Source organism: Amblyraja radiata, chromosome 20 (assembly GCF_010909765.2).
Source record: "Amblyraja radiata isolate CabotCenter1 chromosome 20, sAmbRad1.1.pri, whole genome shotgun sequence".
NCBI lineage: Eukaryota > Metazoa > Chordata > Chondrichthyes > Rajiformes > Rajidae > Amblyraja > Amblyraja radiata.
In genome coordinates, this window is record NC_045975.1 from 6489037 (window position 1) to 6513177 (window position 24141).

General features: G+C 46.7%; 1 protein-coding gene across 1 annotated transcript; it reads right to left on the minus strand.

Annotated features, from left to right (window-relative positions):
* Window positions 1-7645: 7645 nt before the first annotated feature.
* Window positions 7646-13646, minus strand: fgf19 (fibroblast growth factor 19). Its single transcript, XM_033038583.1, has 3 exons — window positions 13310-13646; window positions 11386-11489; window positions 7646-7938 (listed from the first exon to the last, which is right to left on the minus strand). Exons 1-3 carry the CDS (start codon window positions 13548-13550, stop codon window positions 7648-7650), a joined length of 636 nt encoding a protein of 211 aa, XP_032894474.1. The 5' UTR covers window positions 13551-13646; the 3' UTR covers window positions 7646-7647.
* Window positions 13647-24141: the final 10495 nt, after the last annotated feature.

Here is a 24141-nt window from a genome sequence, read left to right on the forward strand (position 1 = left end):
TCGAGACCCTTCGTCAGTGAAATTCACGTTCGTACACATTTCAGTACAAGTAGCACTATACATAAGCACTTAGATACAGTACATGAAGATACAGTACAAGTGTATAGTAGTCGTAGACAGTAGACAATAGACAATAGGTGCAGGAGTAGGCCATTCGGCCCTTCGAGCCAGCACCGCCATTCAATGTGGTCATGGCTGATCATCCCCAATCAGTACCCCGTTCCTGCCTTCTCCCCATATCCCCTGACTCCGCTATTTTTAAGAGCCCTATCTAGCTCTCTCTTGAAAGCATCCAGAGAACCTGCCTCCACCGCCCTCTGAGGCAGAGAATTCCACAGACTGTCCACACCACTCTCTGTGAGAAAAAGTGTTTCCTCGTCTCCGTTCTAAATGGCTTACTCCTTATTCTAGTACACTGGGACAATACACAGCCGTCAGATTTGGTGCCTATTTCAAGTCCCAGTCATTGTAAGCGCAGGATTCTTAGCCTGACCATGAAGGCCCGTTATTTGTAAAGGCATCGCCTTGGCCGTCCTCCGGTAATCAGACATCTCACCAGTGGGCAATGAAAATGTAAACTTCACAGCCAGAAACACAACAATCTGGATCTGGATCTGGATCTGGGTGTAGTACACTGAAACGCTCTAGGTAGTGCATCACTCAACACTGGACAATTTTATACTGGACAATTTTTACATTTATCAAGCCAATTAATCAACAAACCTGTACATCTTTGGAGTGTGGGAGGAAATCGAAGATCTCGGAGAAAACCCACAAAGATCACGGGGAGAACGTACAAACTCCATACAGACAGCGCCCGTAGTCAGGATCGAACCCGGGTCTCTGGCGCTGCATTTTGCTGTAAGGCAGCAACTCTACCGCTGCGCCACCGTGACTCTCTCTCTGCTTGTCTTCTGTAGGTGGGATTTATCCACCTTTAAACCTATGAAGATATCTTATTAGATTAGATTAGATTAGATTAGATTCGTTTATTGTCATTATCCAAGACTTGGATTGCTTTCTCTGGAACGCTAGAAGCTGAGAGACAATCGGATGGAAGTATTCGACATACTCTGACCCCTCTGTTCCGGCCCCATGCCTGGTGGCATTCGATAAGTTTGTGCCTCTGACACTGTCGGGTCTAGAGGATATGGGTTAGCCATATTAAGCCGTCGGGTTCCCCTTGTGATGCTGTCCCTCCTCTTTTTTTAAAAGAGGTTTTCCCGAGTATAGGGCAGTCGGTTCTCGCCATCATAAACAGTAGCTTGTGTTCTGGGGTTGTCCCCGTAAATTTTAAACATGCAGTAGTGCAACCACTACTTAAGAAACCAGGCCTGGATCAAACTGTTCTGGCCAATTTTAGGCCGATCTCCAAGTTGCCATTTATCTCTAAAATCATGGAGAAAGTAGTTTATGCTCAGCTGAAACTCTTCCTGGATGAGCACAATATGCGGGAGGTTTTCCAGTCTGGATTCAAAGCTATGCATAGCACAGAGTCGGCTCTGCTAAGGGTTTTTAACGACATCCTCCTGGCAAACGACTCCGGTAATTATGTGGTTCTTGTCTTGCTGGACCTATCTGCCGCCTTCGATACAGTGGACCATGGAATTTTAATTTCCCGATTACAGCACCAAGTGGGCATTTGTGGCAGTGCCCTGGGATGGTTCAGGTCCTATCTGGCAGACAGAACCATGCGTGTAAGCCTTGCTGGCTTTGAATCCTCCTCCACTCACTTGGCATATGGGGTTCCACAGGGCTCAATTTTAGGGCCCCTGCTCTTCTCTCTATACCTACTTCCTCTGGGCTCAATTTTAAGAAGGCATGGCATCTCCTTTCACTTTTACGCAGATGATAGCCAGTTATATATGCCACTTAGGAAAGAAGACGACTATTCTCTAAAATCACTTCTGTCTTGTCTTGAGGACATTAAGTCCTGGATGGCCTTAAACTTTCTGGGACTTAATGAAAAAAAGACAGAGGTGATTTTGTTTGGCCCCAATGGCTGCCGTGAACCTCCTTTTGTTGACTTGGGTCCACTGGCATTGTCCGTAAAGCCAACAGTTTTAAACCTGGGTTTTAGGATGGACGGTGATTTTAAACTAGATAAACAAATAGGCGCGGTGGTTAAGTCCAGCTTCTTTCACCTAAGGAAGCTGGCAAAGGTGAAGCTCATCCTCGAGCGGCAGCATTTTGAAACAGTAATCCATGCCTTTATTACATCTAGGCTGGATTACTGTAACGCACTCTACTCTGGAGTCGCACGAGCTTCATTGGCTCGTCTCCAGCTGGTTCAAAATGCTGCCGCTCGCCTTTTGACCGGAACTCGAAAGAGGGAGCACATTACGCCAATTTTGGCCTCCCTTCACTGGCTCCCAGTGCACTTTCGAGTTCATTTTTAAATTCTTTTATTTGTTTTCAAATCGTTGAATGGGCTCGCCCCGCCTTACCTCTCTGAGCTGCTCCACCTATATGCTCCTGCCCGGTGCCTCAGGTCAGCTGATCAGCTGCTCCTTGAGGTACCACGGTCTAAGCGGCTCAGAGGGGATAGAGCCTTTTCTGTTGCTGCTCCGGCACTCTGGAACACCTTGCCGTTGCACATCAGACAGGCCCCCTCACTGTCCATCTTCAAATCCTCCCTAAAAACTCATTTTTATTCTTTGGCTTTCGACACTGGCTGAGACATTGCTCCTGTTCTTAGTGCTTTTAATGTCTTTTAATTTTTACTGTTTTTAGTCCTTCGTTTTACGGTTTTTAATGGTTTGTAATAACTTTTTGTCCATGAGTTCTCATGTACAGCACTTTGTGGCAACTGCGGTTGTTTAAAGCGCTTTATAAATAAAGTTTATTTATTATTATTTATTATTACAGAGGCATTGAACATTGTAGGTTAGGCAGTCTGAACTATTTGCCCAGGATGGAAATATCAAATTTTCCAACAAAGGGTTGGTGATGTGTCTATGACTCACTGGACAGGTTTGATCATAAGCTACTTAGGCTGCAGATGTGGAAATCACTTAAGAGGCAACTATGTATAGATTGTGTAGGAAGGAACTGCAGATGCTGGTTTACATTGAAGATAGACACAAAACACTGGTGTAACTCAGCGGGACAGGCAGCATCTCTGGATAGAAGGAATGGGTGACGTAACGCGTTTGTACATTCTCCCCGTGACTGCGTGGGTTTTCTCTGGGTGCACCGGTTTCCTCTCGCGCTCCAAAGAACTACAGGTTTATAGGCTAATTGGCATTGGTAAAATTATAAATTGTCCGTAGTGTGTGCAGGATAGTGTTAGTGTGTGTGGATCGCTGGTAGGTGCGGGCTCGGTGGGCCAAAGGGCCTGTTTCCGCACTGTATCTCTAAACTAAACTATTGTACTGATTGTGGATGATCAGCCATGATCACATTGAATGGCGGTGCTGGCTTGAAGGGCTGAATGGCCAACTCCTGCACCTATTGTCTATTGGCTATAAACTAAACTGCTACCACCTATGCAGTGAAGCAGCTCCCTTTCTGCTGTCAGGCAGATTCAGATCCTGAGATGAAGATAAACACACAAACTGGAATGAAAGAGAGATGCCATTCCATAATCCTGTTGCCTTCTACCCCCTAATATATTTGGGGAGTTTTGGTGAGAAGATTGGAATCCCTGAAGAGTCGTGACAGTAGACTGTGTACACGGAATATACTGAGGCCACTTGACTTGCATATTGTGTCATAGAGTAATTCAACACAGAACAGGCCCTTTGGCCCAGCTCGTTCATGCCAACCAAGATGCCCCATCCAAAACAGTCCTTTTGCCTGCATTTGGTCCATTTCCCTCTAAACCTTTCCCATCCATGTATCCCCCTCGCATGTGTGGAACTATCACCTGCCACGCTTTGTCTGGCCTCTCCCCTTCTCCAGATTTCTTCTCCTCCCCTACGATCAGTCTGAAGAAGGATCTTCACCCGAAATGTCACCTATCCATGTTCTCCAGAGATGCTGCTGAGTGACTTCAGAACTTTTATGTCCTTTTGTATATTAACCACGGGTGGCACGGTGGCTCAGCGGTAGAGTTGCTGCCTTGCGCCGCCAAAGACCCGGGTTCGATGCCGACTACGGGTGCTGTCCGTACAGAGTTTGTACGTTCTTCCCGTGACCATGTGGATTTTCCCCCGAGATCTTCCGTTTCCTCCCACAGTCCAAAGACGTACAGGTTTGTAGGTTAATTGGGCTTGGTATACGTGTAAATTGTCCCTAGTGTGTGTGGGATAGTGTAAATGTGCGGGGATCAAAGGGCCTGTTTCCGCGCTGTATCGCCAAACCAAACTAAACCAGCATCTGCATTTCGTTATTGCTACCTGTCCAAATGTCTTTTAAATATTATTAAGTAGCACCAAACTACTACCACTAATTAACTAGTTCTAAAGACTGATTCCTTTTCTCCAGAGATACATTTTGTGTCTGTCATCAGTGAAAACCTGCATCTGCAGTTCCTTCCTGCACACTTCTTTTAAAGCTGTTATATTACCTGCCTCAGCCATCTCCTCTGGCAGCTCATTCCATATACCCACCACCTTCTGAAGGAAAACGTTGCCCATTGGGTCCCTATTAAATCTTTCCCCTCTCACCTTAAATCTATGCCCTCTAGTTCTTGATTCAACCTACGCTGGATAAAAGACACTATCCTGTCAATTCCCCTCACGATTATGTACAGCTCTGTAAAAGATCCCAACATCCCATTCATACAAGAGAATGTCAACGAAGAAATTTGGGAAACATGTTATGGCAAGTTATGTACATTTTATTTTCGGTGCAGAAAAAAGACACACATTTCTGTATTTTAGTCCAAAAATAGTGGTATAAAATGAAAGTTATAATGGAACAGAGATGGAATCCAATCTCTATCAAAATTGTCTATTATTTACAGACTCCACATATCTTACATATAACTGCAGGTGATTTGTTTCAATTCACTTAGTAATCATTCAAGCAAAAAAAACATGTACATCTTCAGCTCTCTATAAACATAGTTCACTTCACTAAATTACACAACATTTGATAAACATATAAATATATATACATAAATAAAGTAACAAAATAGAAGGAAATAGTACTCAATAAGTTAATTTTAAATACCATAGTAATGGTCAAGTGCATCTTTGGGTGAATTTACAATCAATTTATTTCACGTGGATTTCCTTCCGATTCATAATTGTGCAATTTCAAATTCAAATTCGTATTGAAATTTAAACTTGTGCATTTCACATTTAAATCCAAATTCAAACTTGTATTCGAATTCAAATTCAAATTCAATCTCATTATCAAATTCAAACTTGTGCATTTTTCTTGAAGCTGGGGTGGCATGGTGGCACAGTGGTAGAGTTGCTACCATCCAGCGCTTTCAGTGCCAGAGACCCAGGTTTGATCTTGACTACAGGTGCCGTTTGTACGGAGTTTGTACGTTATCCCCGTGACCAGCGTGGGATTTCTCAGAGATCTTCGGTTTCCTCCCACACTCCAAAGACTTACAGGTTTGTTGGTTAATTGGCTTTCTATAAATTGTATATTCTATAAATTTAAATTGTGTGTGTGTGTGTGGGATAATGTTACTATGCAGGGATCGCTGGTCGGCATGGACTCGGTGAGCCGTAGGGCCTGTTTCCGCGCTGTATCTCTAAACTAAACTAAACTGCGGTTCTGGTTAGTGTGGATGTCGTTTTTAAAGTCATTCTACTCTTTCATCAGATATGATACTTGTATTGCCTCCTTGAAATCTGCCGAATCTGGCTCCGTTATCTTCCTGCAGAACAGCCACTGGTGATAAGGCTTACTTTGTAATCACCATCTCTTAGTAACAGAGATGTCTAGTGGAGGGTGGGAGTTTAGGATGGAGGCTTAAACTCTGAACCCCCAGTTGTCCAGCTAATGATCGCATTATCAATCCATTCACACAGTAATGCCCCTGTCCCACTTAGGAAATCTGAACGGAAACCTCTGGAGACTTTGCACCCCGCCCAAGGTTTCTGTGCGGTTCCCGGAGGTTGCAGGTGGTTGCCGGAGGTTGCAGGTAGTGGAAGCAGGTAGGGAGACTGACAAAAACCTCCAGGAACCTCCGGGAACCGCCTGAAAACCTAGGGTGGGGCGCAAAGTCCCCAGAGGTTTCTGTTCAGGTTTCCTAAGTGGGACAGGGGCATTAGGGATAAGAGGGGATTGGATGTTCCTTCATCCTATACAATCACTAGAGATTAATGATGTCTTCTTGCTTCCTCTCCATTTCTGTGAGCTACGAGGTGACTTCTGAGGCCACAATGGAGCACATGGACTTCACATTGGTGAACGAGGATGCCTAGAATGCACTTGCTGGAAACTTGAGCAGAAAAAACAAATTGTTTGGAGGACTGGTGACCTGTCTTCAGGTCTGTGGGCAACTTGCTCCAATACTTCATTTGGATTGGAGTCAAAATAAACAAGAGAGTCAAGGGTTAAGAAGGAACCCCTTTGCATCTATTGCATCCACTGCTCTAGATGTCAGCTGCTCTACATCGGTGAGACCAAGCGTAGGCTTGGCGATCGCTTCGCCGAACACCTCCGCTCGGTTCGCAATAACCAACCTGATCTCCCGGTGGCTCAGCACTTCAACTCCCCCTCCCATTCCGAATCCGACCTTTCTGTCCTGGGCCTCCTCCATGGTCAGAGTGAGGGCCACCGGAAATTGGAGGAACAGCACCTTATATTTCGCTTGGGCAGTTTGTGCCCCAGCGGTATGAACATTGACTTCTCTAATTTCAGGTAGTCCCTACTGTCTCCTCCCCTTCTCAGCTCGCCCTCTAGCCCTCTGGCTCCTCCTCTTCCTTTCTTCTTCCCCCCACCCTCACATCAGTCTGCAGAAAGGTTTCGGCCCGAAACGTTGCCTATTTCCTTCACTCCATAGATTCACTCACCCGCTGAGTTTCTCCAGCATTTTTGTCTACCAACAGAGTCAAAGGAATGCCTTCTAAAATATGGCTGTCATTTAGGGGCCTACTTCACCTGAATGTAAAGTCCTGGTTAACGGGGCCATTTGAAGGGAAAGTGGTCAGAGTACAGATTGAACTGTAAACAGTCAACCCGTCCATCACAGCATGGGTTTGGGAACAGCTCCACCCAAGACCGCAAGAAATTGCAGAGTTTGTGGACGCAGCCCAGACCATCACACAAAACTCCATCTACATCTCACCCTGCCTCGACAAGGCCAGCAGCATAATCAAGGACGAGTCGCACCCTGGCCACTCCATCTTCCCCCTCTCCCATCAGGCATGAGGTACGGAAGTGTGAAAACGCACACCTCCAGATTCAGGGACAGTTTCTTCCCAGCTGTTATCAGGCAAGTGAACCATCCTACCACAACTAGGGAGCGGTCCTGAACTACTATCTACCTCATCGGAGACCCTTGGACTATCTTTGATCAGACTTTTCTGGACTTTATCTTGCACTAAATATCATTCACATTATTCTCTTTATCATGTATCTGTACACTGTGGATGGCTCATGTACTGTCTTTCCGCTGACTGGCCAGCACGCAACAAAAGCTTTCCACTCTACCTGCGCACAGGTGACAATAAACTAAACTGAGCTCAAATAGACAACACTCAGGAAGGTTCTGTACAACTGCCAGGCAGCACGTTCTCATGTGGCATCGTAGGTGAATTCGAGGGGGTCCATGCTATTCGTCTGGATGAGTGAAGGGGGGTGTTCAGGCATTAGCCACGATTCCTCGTCTGGGTCCAGAGGGATAGGGGGCGTGTTCCGTATGGGCAAGAACTGGGAGAGAGGGGGTAACGCTCTCCCCCTGGTGTGGTCACGTTGCCTTCGGCCGCTCAGTGACACCGGAGCCTCGTGCCTCTCTGACCAGTACACGTTGTAGATGCCCGACAGCAAACGCTCCTCAAACGAACAGTCCCCTTTGTTGTACGACAGCTGAATGAATGAATGAATGAATGAATGAATACGTTTATGAGCCAAGTATGTACACATACAAGGAATTTGCCTTGGTGCTCTGCTCGCAAGTGAACAACACGACAAACAGTAACAATTAAGAATGACACATAAAACATTAAACATTAATAATGAAACATTGTAGTTTAAACATGTGTATGAAATAAAATACCAGAGCAAAAGGAGGCTACAGACTTGTGTTTATTGGGTAGAGCTACTGCTCGTAGGAAGAAGCTGTTTCTATGTCTGGCTGTGGTGGCATTGACAGTCCAGAGTCGCCTTCCAGAGGGAAGTGATTCAAAGAGTTTGTGGCCAGGATGAGAGGGATCAGAGACAATCTTACCCGAGACAACACTCAGGAAGGCTTTGTACAACAGCCAGGCGGCACGTTCTCATGTGGCTTCATAGGTGAATTCGAGGGGGTCCACAAGAAAAGAAATGGAGAACAGGGGGCATGGTGGGGATAAGATGAGAGTGGGTGAGTCAAATATAGGGCTTTATTTAATAGTTTAGATTTTGATTAGTTTGGAGACACAGCGCTGATACAGGCCATTCGGCCCACCAAGTCAGCGCCAACCAGCGACCTCCGCACACCAACACTATCCAAGGGACAATTTACATTTATACCAAGCCAATTAACCTACAGACGTCTTTGGAGTGTGGGAGGAAACCGGAGCACCCGGAGAAAACCCAGGTGGTCACAGGGAGAACGTACAAACTCCCTTAGGACAGCACGGTGGCGCAGCGGTAGAGTTGCTGCCTTACAGCGCCAGAGACCCAGGTTCGATCCTGACTACATTCTCCCTGGGACCGTGTGGGGTTTCTCCAGGTGCTCCAGTTTCCTCCAACACTCCGAAGACGTACAGGCTTGTAGGTTAACTGGTTTAGTATAAATGTAAACATTGTCCCTAGTGTGTCTAGGATAGTGTTAGTGTTCGGCGATCACTGGTCGGTGTGGACTCGGAGAGACCAAGGGCCTGTTTCCGCGCTGTATCTCAAAACCAAACTAAACTAAACTAAATCCATGCAAACAGCGCCCGTAGTCAGGATCGGAGCCGGGTCTCTGGCGCTGTGAGGCAGCAGCTCTAGCGCAGCAGTTAGTGTTGACCATCAGCAGCTGATGAACTTGGATACCCGAGGTCCCCTCGTGCCGGACCTGCGAGTCATTGAACCCGTGAGGTCAGTGACTTGCAATAAACCTGCTTGCTGCCGCTCTCTGGGTCAGACGAGAGGTTTTGCTTTGGGCAACCGCTTGGAAAAATCATCGCCCGTGGGAATGTCAACATTACCCTGCAAAATCCTGCCCAGCCCCCCCCCCCCACCCCCCCCCCTCAAAAAACAATCTGCAATTGAAAAGACCACGCAAGATAAGATCATCCAGCCCAATGATCACGCCCACCTTATTCCAGAACCAGGGGCCACAGTCTTAGAATAAAGGGGTGGCCATTTCGGAGTGAGGTGAGAAAAAACTTTTTCGCCCAGAGAATTGTGAATTTGTGGAATTCCCTGCCACAGAGGGCAGTGGAGGCCAAGTCACTGGATGGATTTAAGAGAGAGTTAGATAGAGCTCTAGGGGCTAGTGGGATCAAGGGATATGGGGAGAAGGCTGGCATGGGTTATTGATTGGGGACGATCAGCCATGATCACAATGAATGGCGGTGCTGGCTCGAAGGGCCGAATGGCCTCCTCCTGCACCTATTGTCTATGTTTCTAAGGCATCATATTTTGGAGACGGTAGAAGGAGCCAAGGGCGGCACGGTGGCGCAGCGGTCGAGTCGCTGCCTTACGGCGCCAGAGACCCACGTGTGATCCTGGTTACGGGTGCTGTCTGCACGGAGTTTGTACATTCTCCCCTGTGACCGCGTGGGTTTTCTCTGGGTGCTCCGGTTTCCTCCCACACTCCAAAGACGTGCAGGTTTGTAGATTAATTGGATTGGTGTAAATGTAACCTACCCCTAGTGGTGTGTAGGGTAGAACTAGTGTAAGGGTGATTGTTGGCTGGTAGGTGTGGACTCGATGGGCCGAAGGGCCTGTTTCCATGCTGTATCTCTAACCTAAACTAAACACCATGCAAGAATGGATTAGAGTCCAACAGGGGCACTGTACGATTGGCAGCCCCACCAACAGTCTGTCTATTCTTTCGTCTTTTTTTTATTATTAGTGTGTGTTAAAAGTTCGTGTAAATGTTCACCGGTTTTTTTTATGTGGGGGGAGGGGGAAACTTTTTTTCAGTTTCTTACCTTGCCGGAGATGTGATTATTTTCCGGATCGCATCTCCGGATGCTCTGCGGCCTACCATCGATGGAGCTGGAGGCCTCCTCGAGTGATCTTGAGCCCCATTGCGGGGCTTGGACTTAACATCGGAGTCGATTCCTTGCCTGGGATCGCTCCAACTGCGGCCTGCGGACTCTACATCGGGAGCTCGCGGTCTCGGGAGAGACCAGTCGGGAGCTCCAACGATGCAGAGGTTCGACCAGCCCGGACGCGGGGCTTGATCGCCAGGGCGGGGCAGCTGACGTCCCTCCGATGCAGGAGCTGATCGCCCCGATGCGGAGGGCCCGACCGCCGGACACGGGAGTCAAGATCGCCCCGTCAACGGAGGGCTCAAGTCGCCCGACCACGGGAGAACAATGAAGGGAAGAGATTTTAACTTTTTTTCGCCTTCCATCACAGTGAGGAATGTGGAGGAGTCACTGTGGTGGATGTTCATGTTAAAATGTATGTTGTGTGTTCCGTGGTGTTTTATTTGTATGACTGACTTGGCAAATGAAATTCCTCGTATGTTGCAAAACCTACTTTGCTAATAAAGTATTATGATAATTGTGATTGAAGTCCAAGCCCATTTCCCAGCCGCAAACAGTGGGTGGAAGCTTACACTTTGGTCCCTCCTGTCGACTGCCATTTTTTGCCCCCCAAATCCTCACTGAGTTTGTCTCGTACAGCGGACATCCAACAGGTTGGGGAGCTGGACAGAGCCATGAACAAACTCAACACTGGGGGGCGGCCACGGTGAAGATTAGGCTTAGCTTAGTTTAAACGGGCACTTCGGCCGTCCGAGTCCGAGCCGCCCAGCGACCCCCACACACTAGCACTATCCTACACCCACCAGGGACAATTTACACATTTTACCTAAAACCCTATACGCCTTTTGGAGTGTGGGAGGAAACCGGAGCATCCGGAGGAAACCCACGCGGTCACAGGGAGAACGTACAAATACTATGCAGACATAGTGGTCAGGATCCAACCCGTGTCTCTGTCGCTGTGAGGCAGCAACTCCACCACTGCCACTCTTAAATGATGATGCCACCACAAGGTGTAAGGATAATGGGCTAAGGAGGGAGAGTAGACTTGATGGGCTGAATCGCCTGATTCTGCTCCTCTCACTGATGACCTGATGGGGTCCCGGCGGTGTCTGGGTCTGGGACTTACCGAACCATGTAGCCGTCCGTTCCTCTCCATGCAGAGGTAGCGGCCGCTTCGATAGCCTCTGATCGCCACCACGCCCGCAGCCACCGACCTCATCTCAAGGAGACCTGCAAGGCAATGGAAACGTGTCAGCGGGGAAAGCCGGAGCGGAGGCGCTAACCCCGGGTCAGAGACCGGCCACTACACGCTTGCTCCAACATTAGACTTGAGGAGACTCCTCCGGAACCCTGGGCAACCGGAGGAAACCCACGCAGGTAACGGGGAGAACGTGCAAACTCCGTACAGACAGCACCCGGAGTCGGGATCGAACCCGGGTCTCTGGCGCTGTAAGGCAGCAACCCTATCGCCGCGCCACCGTGCAGCCCCCACTCTCCAAAGGCGACCTCCCATTTCGGGTCGCGGTGGTTCCCACAGCCACAAACGCTGGTGGAAATTAAATATGAAACACCAAAGTAAGTGCTGGGGGAACCCAACAGATCAGGCAGCATCCGTGGAGGGAATAGACGGGCGACGTTTCGGGTCCGGACCCTTCCGCAATCTGCGCTTTTCCTCTACAGATGCTGCCCGGCCCGCTGAGTTCCTCCAGCACTTTGTGTTTTTTTGCTCAAGATCCTAGTATTTGCATTTTATTGTGGCTGCAATAAATACAGGTCGAGTTGTATTTACATGGAAGAGGATGGAGGCTCATGTTTAAAGGCAACGAATACTAATCCTAGAATCTCCACTCTCAGTGGCAATATAACGCAGTCTCAGAAAGACACGGACACACAGACTCACACTCAAACACACAGACACACACAGACACATCCACACAGCCACACACACACACAGATATACACACAGCCACACACACATAACCACACACACACACATAGATATACGCACACACACAGCCACAAACACACATACACACACATACACACACACACACAGCCATACACATACAGCCACACACACACACACATATATATAAATACACACACACACATATATGCACACACAAACATAGATATTCACACAGCCACACACACACACGCACATATATACATACACACACACACACACAGCCACACATACACACACATATATATATATACATACACGGCCACACACACACAGATACACACACACTATTAGGGAATAGTTGAGCTCAGCAGTTCCACCAAACAGCCACTACGGAGCCGCAGTGTAAACAGCCAATGTTTCACACGCCATGCTCTCCACTGACAAATCACACACAAGATATTTACTCCATGCTGTTACAGAGAATGTAAAACATCATGATTATTCCGTGAGGCCAGACTGTTGTGAATAGACTAAATGTGTCTTTAGGTTTAAAGCGGTTGTGTGACTTGTACCGATTCGCTCCAAGTTCTTATTTATTGCAGTGGGTACGATGTTACATTTCAGGATACACCAATCCGTTTTTTAAAAATGTAATACCCAATAACTTGGCCATGATGCAATACTCCGGTATATTGGCACGGATCGGAAAGGTTTAGAAGGATGTGGGCCACACGCGGGTTAATGGGTCTGGCTTGTGCAGGAAGGAACTGCAGATGCTGGTTTACACTGAAGGACACAAAACGTTGTCTGTCTGAAGAAGGGTCGCGACCTGAAACGTCACCCATTCCTTCACTCCAGAGATGCTGCCTGTCCCGCTGAGTTACTCCAGTATCTACACAGATTCTATTTTCGCGTCAGTTCTGGAGAGATGAGAAGTTCTGTTTTTTAAATTTTCACACCTTACGCTTCCTAATCTCTGTATCTCTCTCTCCCCTCTCAGTCTGAAGAAGGGTCTCGGCGCGAACCATCATCCGTTGCTTCTCTGCAGATTCGCTGCCTGCCTGTCCTGTCCTGTCCTGTCCCGCTGAGTTGTTCCAGCACTTTATGTCTGCCCTTGATATGAAACACCAGGTGTACTCACTGTGCGAGGTCCTCTCGCGACTGCCATCCACCGTGCCGTCCTCGTGGATCTGGAGGTGGTAGCTGAGGAAGCTGCCTTTGGCCTGGGTGGTGTAGAGGTGGATCAACCTGATGGTTTGGTCCCAGCCCGAATTGATGTGTGGCCCCGCGTTGGCCGCGGGCTTGGAGATCACCAGCGTGGCGAACCGCAGCTGGGTCACCGCGAGAAGAGCGCACAGTTTGCGCGCAGCCGAATGGTCCATTGATCGGTCTCGGTCAACGACCCACCAAATCTCTCGGAGCGGGGTTGTTAAAAAAAAAAGGCAAGGTAAAACGAAAACAGAAGTGTCCTAGTTGCTCCGTCCTCTCCCTCTGAACTGCTGAGGCACACGAGGAACTGCCTTTTTAAAGGTCGCTCTCCTTATCAGCAAAATCGATACGACTGATCCCCAAAGAATCATTTGTGGATCAGTCATAATAGTTTTTTTGAAACAAAAGCGCCCGCCTACCAAGTGTGGCTGGACATTGCATCAGACAGTGCCAGGGATATCCCAGGCTTGGGCGATTATGTTTTAAACATTGTCCATGTTTAAACATTGTCCATTGTCCATAAATTTGAAAATAAGACAATTTTGGACTGCGGTTTACATAGCGGTATGGACCTTGTACATTACAGTCTCAAACACAGATTAAAAAATAATAATTATTAATAATAGATTTAAAAAACAAATTAAAATAGACAAGTTAAAAAAAATAACAGAATAACGTTCTCGTGTTAGCGTGTTCACGTGTTATGTGCCTTTCACAAATAGTTTTCATTATACAAAGCGATGAGTGAGTGGGTGCTGCGACAAATATGTTTTTGAACGGGAGGAGTAATGGAATAATTCCGTCCAAAACAGACGATTTTTCAGCGCAATAACTGTTCATTTATTTCCAGAATCTATGAAACTGTAAATTGCTATTGATTCTGCTTGTATACTCTTGCCATCTCCCACACACGCGAAAAGTACGTTTTATAGGGTTTTAAGTCACTCTATCTCCAGTTCCCAGTTACCTTTGATTTACCTCTTTGATTTTTGTTAAGTACGATCATACACACACACACACATGCACGCACACGTACACGCATACACACGCTCACACACACACGCTCACATACACACACATACACGCACGCACACATATGCTCACACACACGCATACACACATGCACACACATACACACGCTCATGCACACACACACGTACACACACACACACACATATGTACACACACACACACAGATTTAGCTCTTGGGGCTAACGGAATCAAGGGATATGGGGAAAAAGCAGGAACGGGGTACTGATTTTGGATGATCAGGCATGATCATATTGAATGGGGTGCTGGCTCGAAGGGCCGAATGGCCTATTCCTGCACTTATTTTTCTATGTTTCTATGTTTTAACACGCACGCATATATATACACACACGCACATGCATACACACACGCACATGCACACACACACACACACGCACACACACACACAGATACACACACGCACATGCATACATACATACACACACACACACACACACACGCGCACACACACAGATACACACAGATATACACATACATACACACACATACATACACACACAAACACAAACACACACACACACGCACACACACAGATACACACACATACACATACACACACACACACACACACACACACACACACACGCGCGCGCACACACACAAGTCTCCTTCCCTTTCCCACACAAAGACATAAACACAAGCGATATCACACGCGCACATAATCTTACTAAGCTTCCCTGAAAACAGACGAATTGTGATTCATGTCTAAAGTCTGATGAGGGCGCCCTGTCCCAACATACGGACGTTGCAAACCGCTCATAGAGCGCTGAAGAAAACAAACAGGTTCAGAGGCTGGAACGTCTTGGATATTTCAGTTCTGCATTTTTTTGCTGAATGAAGCAATGATCGTGGGCACAGAGCAGCCTTCTCCCTGCATGCTGAACTGGTCCACCTCCCTGTGCGCGCTACATTCTTTCAGAATGTCTTTTTTTTTTTTTTTTCGCTGTGTGCGGTGGGGTTGTGTTATAGCGGGAAGCAAATGCATACATCCCCTCATTCTAGTTAACTCAGGAGCAGGACACTTTATGGAAATTAACAGCGAGATCAAACTGAGATGTTTGTGCATTTTGTATGCGTACTAAAAGTAACACTTCATTGAACACAGGCCATGCATTCAGCATCTGCAGATTCTTGTGTCTCCGGTGAAAGGCAAGTTATATTATAGGGTTTCAAGTCATTTTTTTCCCTCCAGTTCTCAGTTGTCTTTGATTTTTGTCATTTCCCTGTGATTGGTGGTCACTTTGCCTTTCTCCCCTCTTTGTTTCGATTTCCTTAGCCTCTGTGTCTTTGTCGGTCTCTCTTTTATCTTGCTGGCAGGCTTCTCTGTTTACGCGGATCATCTTCGTCGCTCAGTCTCATTGCTTTTATTCATCTTTCCGCTTGACCAGTCCGTCCGTCCGTCCGTCCGTCTGTGCCTCCCACTTGCTCCACTGCGAGTGGTCACCCCAACATCGGATCATCTCGCCCCCTCCCACCACGCATAGAGTGGATGTGGAGAGGATATTTCCACAGAGTCTAGGAGTGGGAGAGTCTAGGACCAGAGCGCACAGCCTCAGAATAAAAGGATGTACCTGAAGGAAGGAGATGAGGAGGAATTTCTGTCGTCAGCAGGGTGGTGAATCTGTGGAATTCATTGCCGCAGACGGCTGTGGAGGCCAAGTCATAGGATATTTTTTAAAGCAGAGATTCTTGATTAGTAAGAGAGGGAAAGGTGGATCAGCCATGATTGCCATCGAGGGAGTACAGAGAAGGTTCAACAGACTGATTCCTGGGATGGCAGGACTTTCATATGAAGAAAGACTCGATAGACTCGGCTTGTACTCGCTAGAATTTAGAAGATTGAGGGGGGATCTTATAGAAACGTACAAAATTCTTAAGGGTTTGGACAGGCTAGATGCAGGAAGATTGTTCCCGATGTTGGGGAAGTCCAGAACAAGGGGTCACAGTTTAAGGATAAGGGGGAAGTCTTTTATGACCAAGATGATAATTTTTTTTTCACACAGAGAGTGGTGAATCTGTGGAATTCTCTGCCACAGAAGGTAGTTGAGGCCAGTTCATTGGCTATATTTAAGAGGGAGTTAGATGTGGCCCTTGTGGCTAAAGGGATCAGGGGGTATGGAGAGAAGGCAGGTACAGGATACTGAGTTGGATGATCAGCCATGATCATATTGAATGGCGGTGCAGGCTCAAGGGCCAAATGGCCTACTCCTGCACCTATTTTCTATGTTTCTATGATTGAATGTTAGAGTAGACTCGATGGGCCGAATGGCATGATTCTGCTTCTATGACCTATGAACATGAACCTTCGCCCCACTTCACAGATTATTATCAGAACTCCCTTCTCCACACAACCGTTTTGTTCAAATGCTGGACACTTCAACATGCCCGCATGCTGTCAATATTTCCCTCTACATATGTATTGACACTTTCCGAGGCCAAGCAAGCACCAAACTGTGATTGCTAAAGAGAACTTTAATCTTATTGAGGTGTATAAAATCATGAGAGGAATAGATCGGGTTGATGCACAGAGTCTCTTGCCCAGAGTAGGGGAATTGAGGACCAGAGGACATAGGTTTAAGGTAAAGGGGAAAAGATTTAATAGGAATCTGAGGGGTAACATTTTCACTCAAAGAGTGGCGGGTGTATGGAATGAGCTACAAGAGGAGGTAGTTGAGGCTGGTACTATCGCAATGTTTAAGAAACAGTTGGACGGGTACATGGACTGGACAGGTTTGGAGGGATATGGGCTAAATGCAGGCTAGCGGGACTAGTGTAGCTGGGGCATGTTGGCCGGTGTGGGCAAGTTGGGCTGAAGGGCCAGTTTCCATGGCGTATAACTCTACGACTCCAACTTTAGAATGCTAAAGGGAGGTTGGACAATCTTGGATTGTCTTCTCTGGAATACCGGAGGTTGAGAGTGGACCTGATAGAACTATCGTATATAAAATTACGAGAGGCATAGATAAGATAGATACCTTTTTTCCAGGGTGAAAGTCAAAGTCTAGACGGAATAACTTGCAGGTGAAAGTGGCAAAGATTAAAGGAGATGTGAGGGGCAGGTTTTCTCCACAGAAGGTGTAGAGTGTTGATATCCTTCTTCCACACCTGCAGTTAGCAACATCCACCTCTCATCGCTAGTTCCATGACCATGGATAATTTTAAGGCAGAGATAGATAAATGCTTGATTAGTACGGGTGTCAGGCGTTATGAGGAGAAGGCAGGAGAGTGGGGTTAGGAAGGAGAGATAGATCAGCCATGATTGAATGGTGGAGAAGACTTGATGCGCCGAATGGCCTAATTCAGCTCCTACCACTTATGATCTTATGACCTTATGACTGTACAGGTCATGGAGTTAAAGAACTCTACAACTTGGAAACAGGCCCTTTGGCCCAACTTGTCCATCCTGGCCTAGTTGGCATTCTGGGCAAGTCCAATTTGCCCGCACCTTATCAATATGCCTTCCTGTCAATATATTTGTCAAATGTCTTAAAATTCATAATTGTATCCAGTTCTATAATATAAACATAAGTTGCAGTAACTATACAGCAGGGCTTCAGCCTATATCCATGGAGAGGTATCAGAGTTAATGTTGCAGGTCAACAATCTTACATCAGAACACACTAATCATTTTATTGCATTCACAGAATCGATGACTCTGATGTCAGTGAGGTCAGCTGTGTTTATTTGCCCTTTGCTAATTGCTGAGAAAAGGTGCAAAACACAAAGTACTGGAGGATCTCAACGGGTCAGGCAGCATGATAGGCAGGGAATGGACAGGCAATGTTTTGGGTTCAGAACCTTCTTCAGATTGATTCCAGCATCAGCAAGACCCCAGCATCCGCAGGCAGTCTCTTGTGTCGTCATTGCTCTGAATAGCTTGTGGGTGCTGGATCGTTTTAAGTAGCACTGTAAATTGTCCACAGAGTGTAGGGTAGAACTAATATATGGGTGATTGTACCTCAGCGGGTGAGGCAGCATCTCTGGAGAGAAGGAATGGATGACATTTCTCCAGAGATATCCGAAACATCACCCATTCCTGCTCTCCAGAGGTGCTGCCTCACCCGCCGAGTTACTCCAGCATTTTGTGTCTACCTTCGATTTAAACCAGCATCTGCAATTCTTTCTTACACATGTGGGTGATTGTGGTTGGCGCAGAATTGGTGGGCCGAAGGGCCTGTTTCCTCGCTGTATCTCTAAACTAAACTATACTAAATGTCATCTGGAATTGCATGTGTATTAAACTGAGTATCAATACAGTAACGGACATATTACTGTTTTAATGAACCTCTATATAATGTACTTAAATTATAAGCTGCTCCCAGGCTGGCCATTCTGTCGTGCCTGCCCCACCCCCACCTTACCCGCACTGCGGCCCTAACCTGCAGGCTGTGACCATCGACCCCGCCAATCCTCGCCTCTTCCCCTGGCCACCTGCAGGTCAGGGCCATCAACTCACCTGGATTCCAGGCCCAGTTCCCGACCGAGAGTCTGAAGAAGGATCTCGACCAGAAACATCACCTATCTATGTTCTCCAGGGATGCTGCCTGACCTGCTGAGTTTTTTTTTAGTTTGAGAGGAAACAGGCCATTCGGCCCACCGAGTCCGCGCTGAGCAGTGATCCCTGCACATTAACAGAAGCCTGCACACACTAGGGACAATGTACACGTATATCAGGGTGCAGAGGCAGCGTGAAGTGTAGATGGAGTCGACCCTAATCTAAAACCGTCAACAGGTGGTTCTGTTCTGTTTTGGGTAGGAAGGAATTGCAGAGGCTGGTTTACGCTGAAGATAAACACAAAATGCTGGAGAAACTCAGCGGGTCAGGCAGCACCTCTGGAGAAAGGGAATTGGTGGCGTTTCGAGCCGAGACCCTTCTTCGGTCTCCTTCTGTTCTTCTTGCCTGATGGGAGGAGGGGAGAAGAGGGAAGGGTCCTTGATTAGGCGGGTGGCCATGCGTGAAGTGTGGATGGAGTCGTTTCGAATCTGAAACCATTGACTGGTGGGTAGGTGGCTGTGTTTGTTCTCTGGTCTGTTTTTCCTGAAAGTTTCAAAACAGCAAAAGGGCAGTGACATTGAGACCAGTGTCCTGAACCACATCAGTCCCCTTTGGAACCACTTGCACACAGGCTTGTTAACACACTATCAAAGATAACACACTATCAACAGCCCAAGGTCAAACACCAGTGGGTATTGGTCTCTTGTATATATCTGTCACCAGTAGATAAAGATGGATCAAAAATGACAAGCAGTACACTTGCGATTTAATAGGTTTGTTAGTCAAACAGTATGGAAAAGTGAGACTTTCACTGATCCCAACTCATCTTGACCAACTAAAAAGTCACATTTGCTCAATGAAAGATTATTTGAAAGGAAGGATGAAAGTTCACACTGAGAAATGAAATGATTTCTGCCACAAGGTGAAATCGATCCAGGCTCGTGGCTGGGTTATAAGAGTTCATGTCCCCAAGGTTATGTCAGAACTTCAGTGAGAACTTAAAAAAAAGGTTAATAAAAGTCATTCCGTCACTTTGTTTACGAAAAAAATTAACCAAGAAAGTGCGTTCGTTAGAGAGTAGATTTAGCTCTTAAGGGCCTGTCCCATTTGGGCGTCATTTACTCGTCACGCATGTGGCGCGCGAGGATTTTGAGAATCCCGAAAGCCTACGCCACCACGTCTCACCATGCGCCATGCACGCGTTACGCGCACGTCACGACGCATCGAGACACATAAATTATGTTGCGTTAATGACACGCAAATAACGCCCAAGTGGGAAAGGCCCTTAAGGGCTAAAGGAATCAAGGGATCTGGGCAAAAAGCAGGAACAGGATACTGATTTTAGATGATCTGCCCTGATCATATTGTATGGCTGGTGGGCCGAATGGACTAGTCCTGTTTCTATGTTTTCTAGTACACTGGCTCTCTCAGGAATATTGTGATGGACCTCACCAAGTGCTAAAATGGGAATGTTTCATGTTAAAATCTGGATAAGATAACAAATATTTAAGTTGTGTTAATACCATTAGATTATAGAACGACAACAAACTTTGGTTTATCTGGTATTTTCGCATGCAGAATTCGAGAAAAATAATTGGCAGAGGTCTCTGGGAATATTACACATTTTCATAAAAAGGTTCCATGTAGTTTATTTCAAGTCTTAATAAGTGTGAAAAAGCATATTTCGTTTATTAACATTTACACTCAAGGGCAGTGCATTTGTAGACTGATTTGTTGCAATGTCCTCTTTGAAGATCAGGAACTTCATTCGATGGTGAGTGCCGTCATTTTTTCCGCTGCATTTTACTTTAGCCTTACAATGTAGAATTGCAGTGTAAAACATTGTTATTTAAAAGGGTAAACAGCTGATAGATAGTCCATGACTTATGCATTGTATACACGTGTTACTCAGAGATACAGTATGTAAATAGTCGCGCAGCGGTAGAGTTGCTGCCTCACAGCACCAGACACCCGGGTTCGATCCTGACCTCATGTGCTGTCTGTACAGAGTTTGCACATTCGCCTTGTGACCACGTGGGTCTTCTCTGGGTGTTCCGGTTTCCTCCCACCCACATCCCAAAGATGTGCGGGGTTTGTAGGTTAATTGGCTTCTGTAAATGATCCTTAGTGTGTAGGATAGAACTAGCGTAGACACAAGATGCTGGAGTAACTCAGGCAGCATCTCTGGAGAGAAGGAATGGGTGACATTTCGGGTCGAGACCCTTCTTCAGACTGGTGTATGCGTGCTTGCTGGTCAGTGGGCTGAAGGGCCTGTTTCCACGGTGTATACTAATACTAAGCAGGCCCTTCGGCCCATCGATCACCCGTGCGTGCCTCTGTGCTGCCCATTGTGTCGATGTACAATAATTCTTACTTTGAGCAATTTCCATGCAAATGGCACCCCTTTAATTCCCAAACTTGCTGGAAGGCCGACAATAAACCGCTTGTTTAGTTTAGAGATACAGCGCGGACACAGGCCCTTCGGCCCACCTAGTCCGCACCTACCGGCGATCTCCATACACTACCCTACCCACGAAGTACAATTTTCAATCTTTGCCGGAGCCAATTAACCTGCAAACCTGTACGTCTTAGTTGTACAGGGTCTTGGTGAGACCACACCTGAAGTATTGCGTGCAGTTTTGGTCTCCTAATCTGAGGAAAGACATTCTTGCCATAGAGGGAGTACAGGGAAGGTTCACCAGACTGATTCCTGGGATGTCAGGACTTTCATATGAAGAAGGACTGGATAGACTCGGCTAGTACTCGCTGGAATTTAGAAGATTGAGGGGGGATCTTATAGAAACTTACAAAATTCTTAAGGGGTTGGACAGGCTAGATGCAGGAAGATTGTTCCTGATGTTGGGGAAGTCCAGAACAAGGGGTCACAGCTTAAGGATAAGGGGGAAATCTTTTAGGACTGAGATGAGAAAAACATTTTTCACACAGAGAGTGGTGAATCTCTGGAATTCTCTGCCACAGAAGTTAGTTGAGGCCAGTTCTTTGGCTATATTTAAGAGGGAGTTAGATGTGGCCCTTGTGGCTAAATGTATCAGGAGGTATGGAGAGATGGCAGGTACAGGATACTGAGTTGGATGATCAGCCATGATCATATTGAATGGCGGTGCAGGCTCGAAGGGCCGAATGGCCTACTTCAGCACCTATTTTCTATGTTTGTGTCTTTGGAGTGTGGGGTCGAACCCTGGTCTCTGTTCCAGTTTCAGTTTCGTTTATTGTCACGTGTACCGAGGTACAGTGAAAAGCTTTTTTCTGCATGCTAACCAGTCAGTAGGCAACTCAACTCACGATTTGCTTAACTTCAAATAAATTTTGCAAGTTTATTTTAATTGCTGCCTGTGCCTCTTGTGGGTCCACTGGGCCAGTTTTGATGTGTTTAATAATGAACGGTTTGGGCAAATTATGGGAAAAATAAAGTTTATTGTGGGTTTCCACAATGTCCCTCGGTCCATCAGAACCCTTCTTTGTTCTTGCGTATGATCTAGTTGATGATACCAGGTGAACTCCCTTCCTCTTGTGTTGTACACAATTCCCCCAAGACCATCTCCCATTATGTGCTGGGTCTATAATGGCTCAGCTGTCAGATTAAAGACAAGATTTCAGTCAGGACGAATGAAAGACATCCAGATGCTGCTTTAAAGTTCATAAATGTGTTTTTTTTACCTTGTGCAAAGCTAGAAAGTAGAGAACAGGCACGGATATCTAATATCTTTAACAACAAAGACGTTTTTTCTCTCTTTTAGCTTGGTTCTGGCCATTTGCACAGCGGCCTGGAATAGTGTGTTGAGGTCTGCACTCACTCACGCACTCAGTAGCATCCGATGAAGTCGTGCAAAATGGACGCTATGCCGTTAGCCAATTCTCTGCAATGCCTGATACTGTGGCATGCGAAGAGAACATGGACAGATTAAGGGAGACACAAGATGCTGGAATCTTGAGCAAAGCACAATACGGTGGGGGAACTCAGCAGGTCAGGCAGCATCTGGGGTGTGGGGGGGAGGGGGGAGGGGTGAGGGGGGGGGAGAGGGGGGATGGACAGGTGAAGTTTTGGGTCGCGACCATCCTTAAGAAGGGTCCCAAAACCAGCATCCGCAGTTCCACTGCGCCAAAACGTTGACAGACCATGACCTCCTTAATAAAAGTCCCAACCCAAAACGTCGCTGGTCCATTCCCTCCCCAGATGCTGCCTTGCTCGCTTGAGTTCCTCCAGCACTGTGTGTACAGACAGATACAGTAACTACCAGCTGTGCCTAGAGAAGGTTAGCTGCTTCCAATTCCTAAGCATTAAAATCCCAGATGACCCAACACATAGATGTGAATGTGATTATGAAGGAGGTGCACCAGCAACTCTATTTTATTAGAGGTTTACAGAGATACAGCATGTCACCATAGACCCCCGACAAGCAGCAGGGTGGCACAGCGGTAGAGTTGCTGCTTTACAGCACCAAAGACCCGGGCTCGATCTTGACTACGGGCGCTGTCTATATGGTGTTTGTTCGTTCCCCCTGTAACCATGTGGGTTTTCTCCGGGTGCTCCGGTTTCCTCCCACATTCCACAGAAGTGCAGGTTTGTAGGTTAATTGGCTTCTGTAAAATTGTAAATTGTCCCCAGTGTGTGTAGGATAGTGCTAGTGTGCGGCGATGGTTGGTCGGCGCAGACTTGGTGGGTCGAAGGCCCGTTTCCGTGCTGTATCTCTAAACTAATCTAAACTAAATTTGATTAACATGCTCTGTTCCACCAACCGAGACATTAACTGCTCATGAATGGAAATGTGAAGCACAAAACAAACAAGCAAAGAAAGGCCATGTAAACACTTTAAGCTAATGATATCTGCTGCTAACGTCAACTGCAATTTTCAGGCTGACTTGTGAAGTTTGAATGGTTCGTAAGGATTAATGCATTGACATTCATAAGAGCTGACTAGCCACAGACTATGACCATGCCATCCTTTAGATCATTAATTTTATTTGATCATTTTGGGGTGACTGTTGTGATTGGAACTAATTTGTTGGTGATGCATGGTGTATTGTCCACTTGGGAGTTCCCTTGCCTGATGATCCACATCTGCTCCAGGGCAAGAACTGCATGCAGTACCATTAACATCAATTAAGATAAAAACTCCCTTCAACAGGTACTGGAGGCAATGGTGAATAACAGTCGCTCTCAGCACTCCCATTGTCACACGGTGCTCCCTTCACCCCAA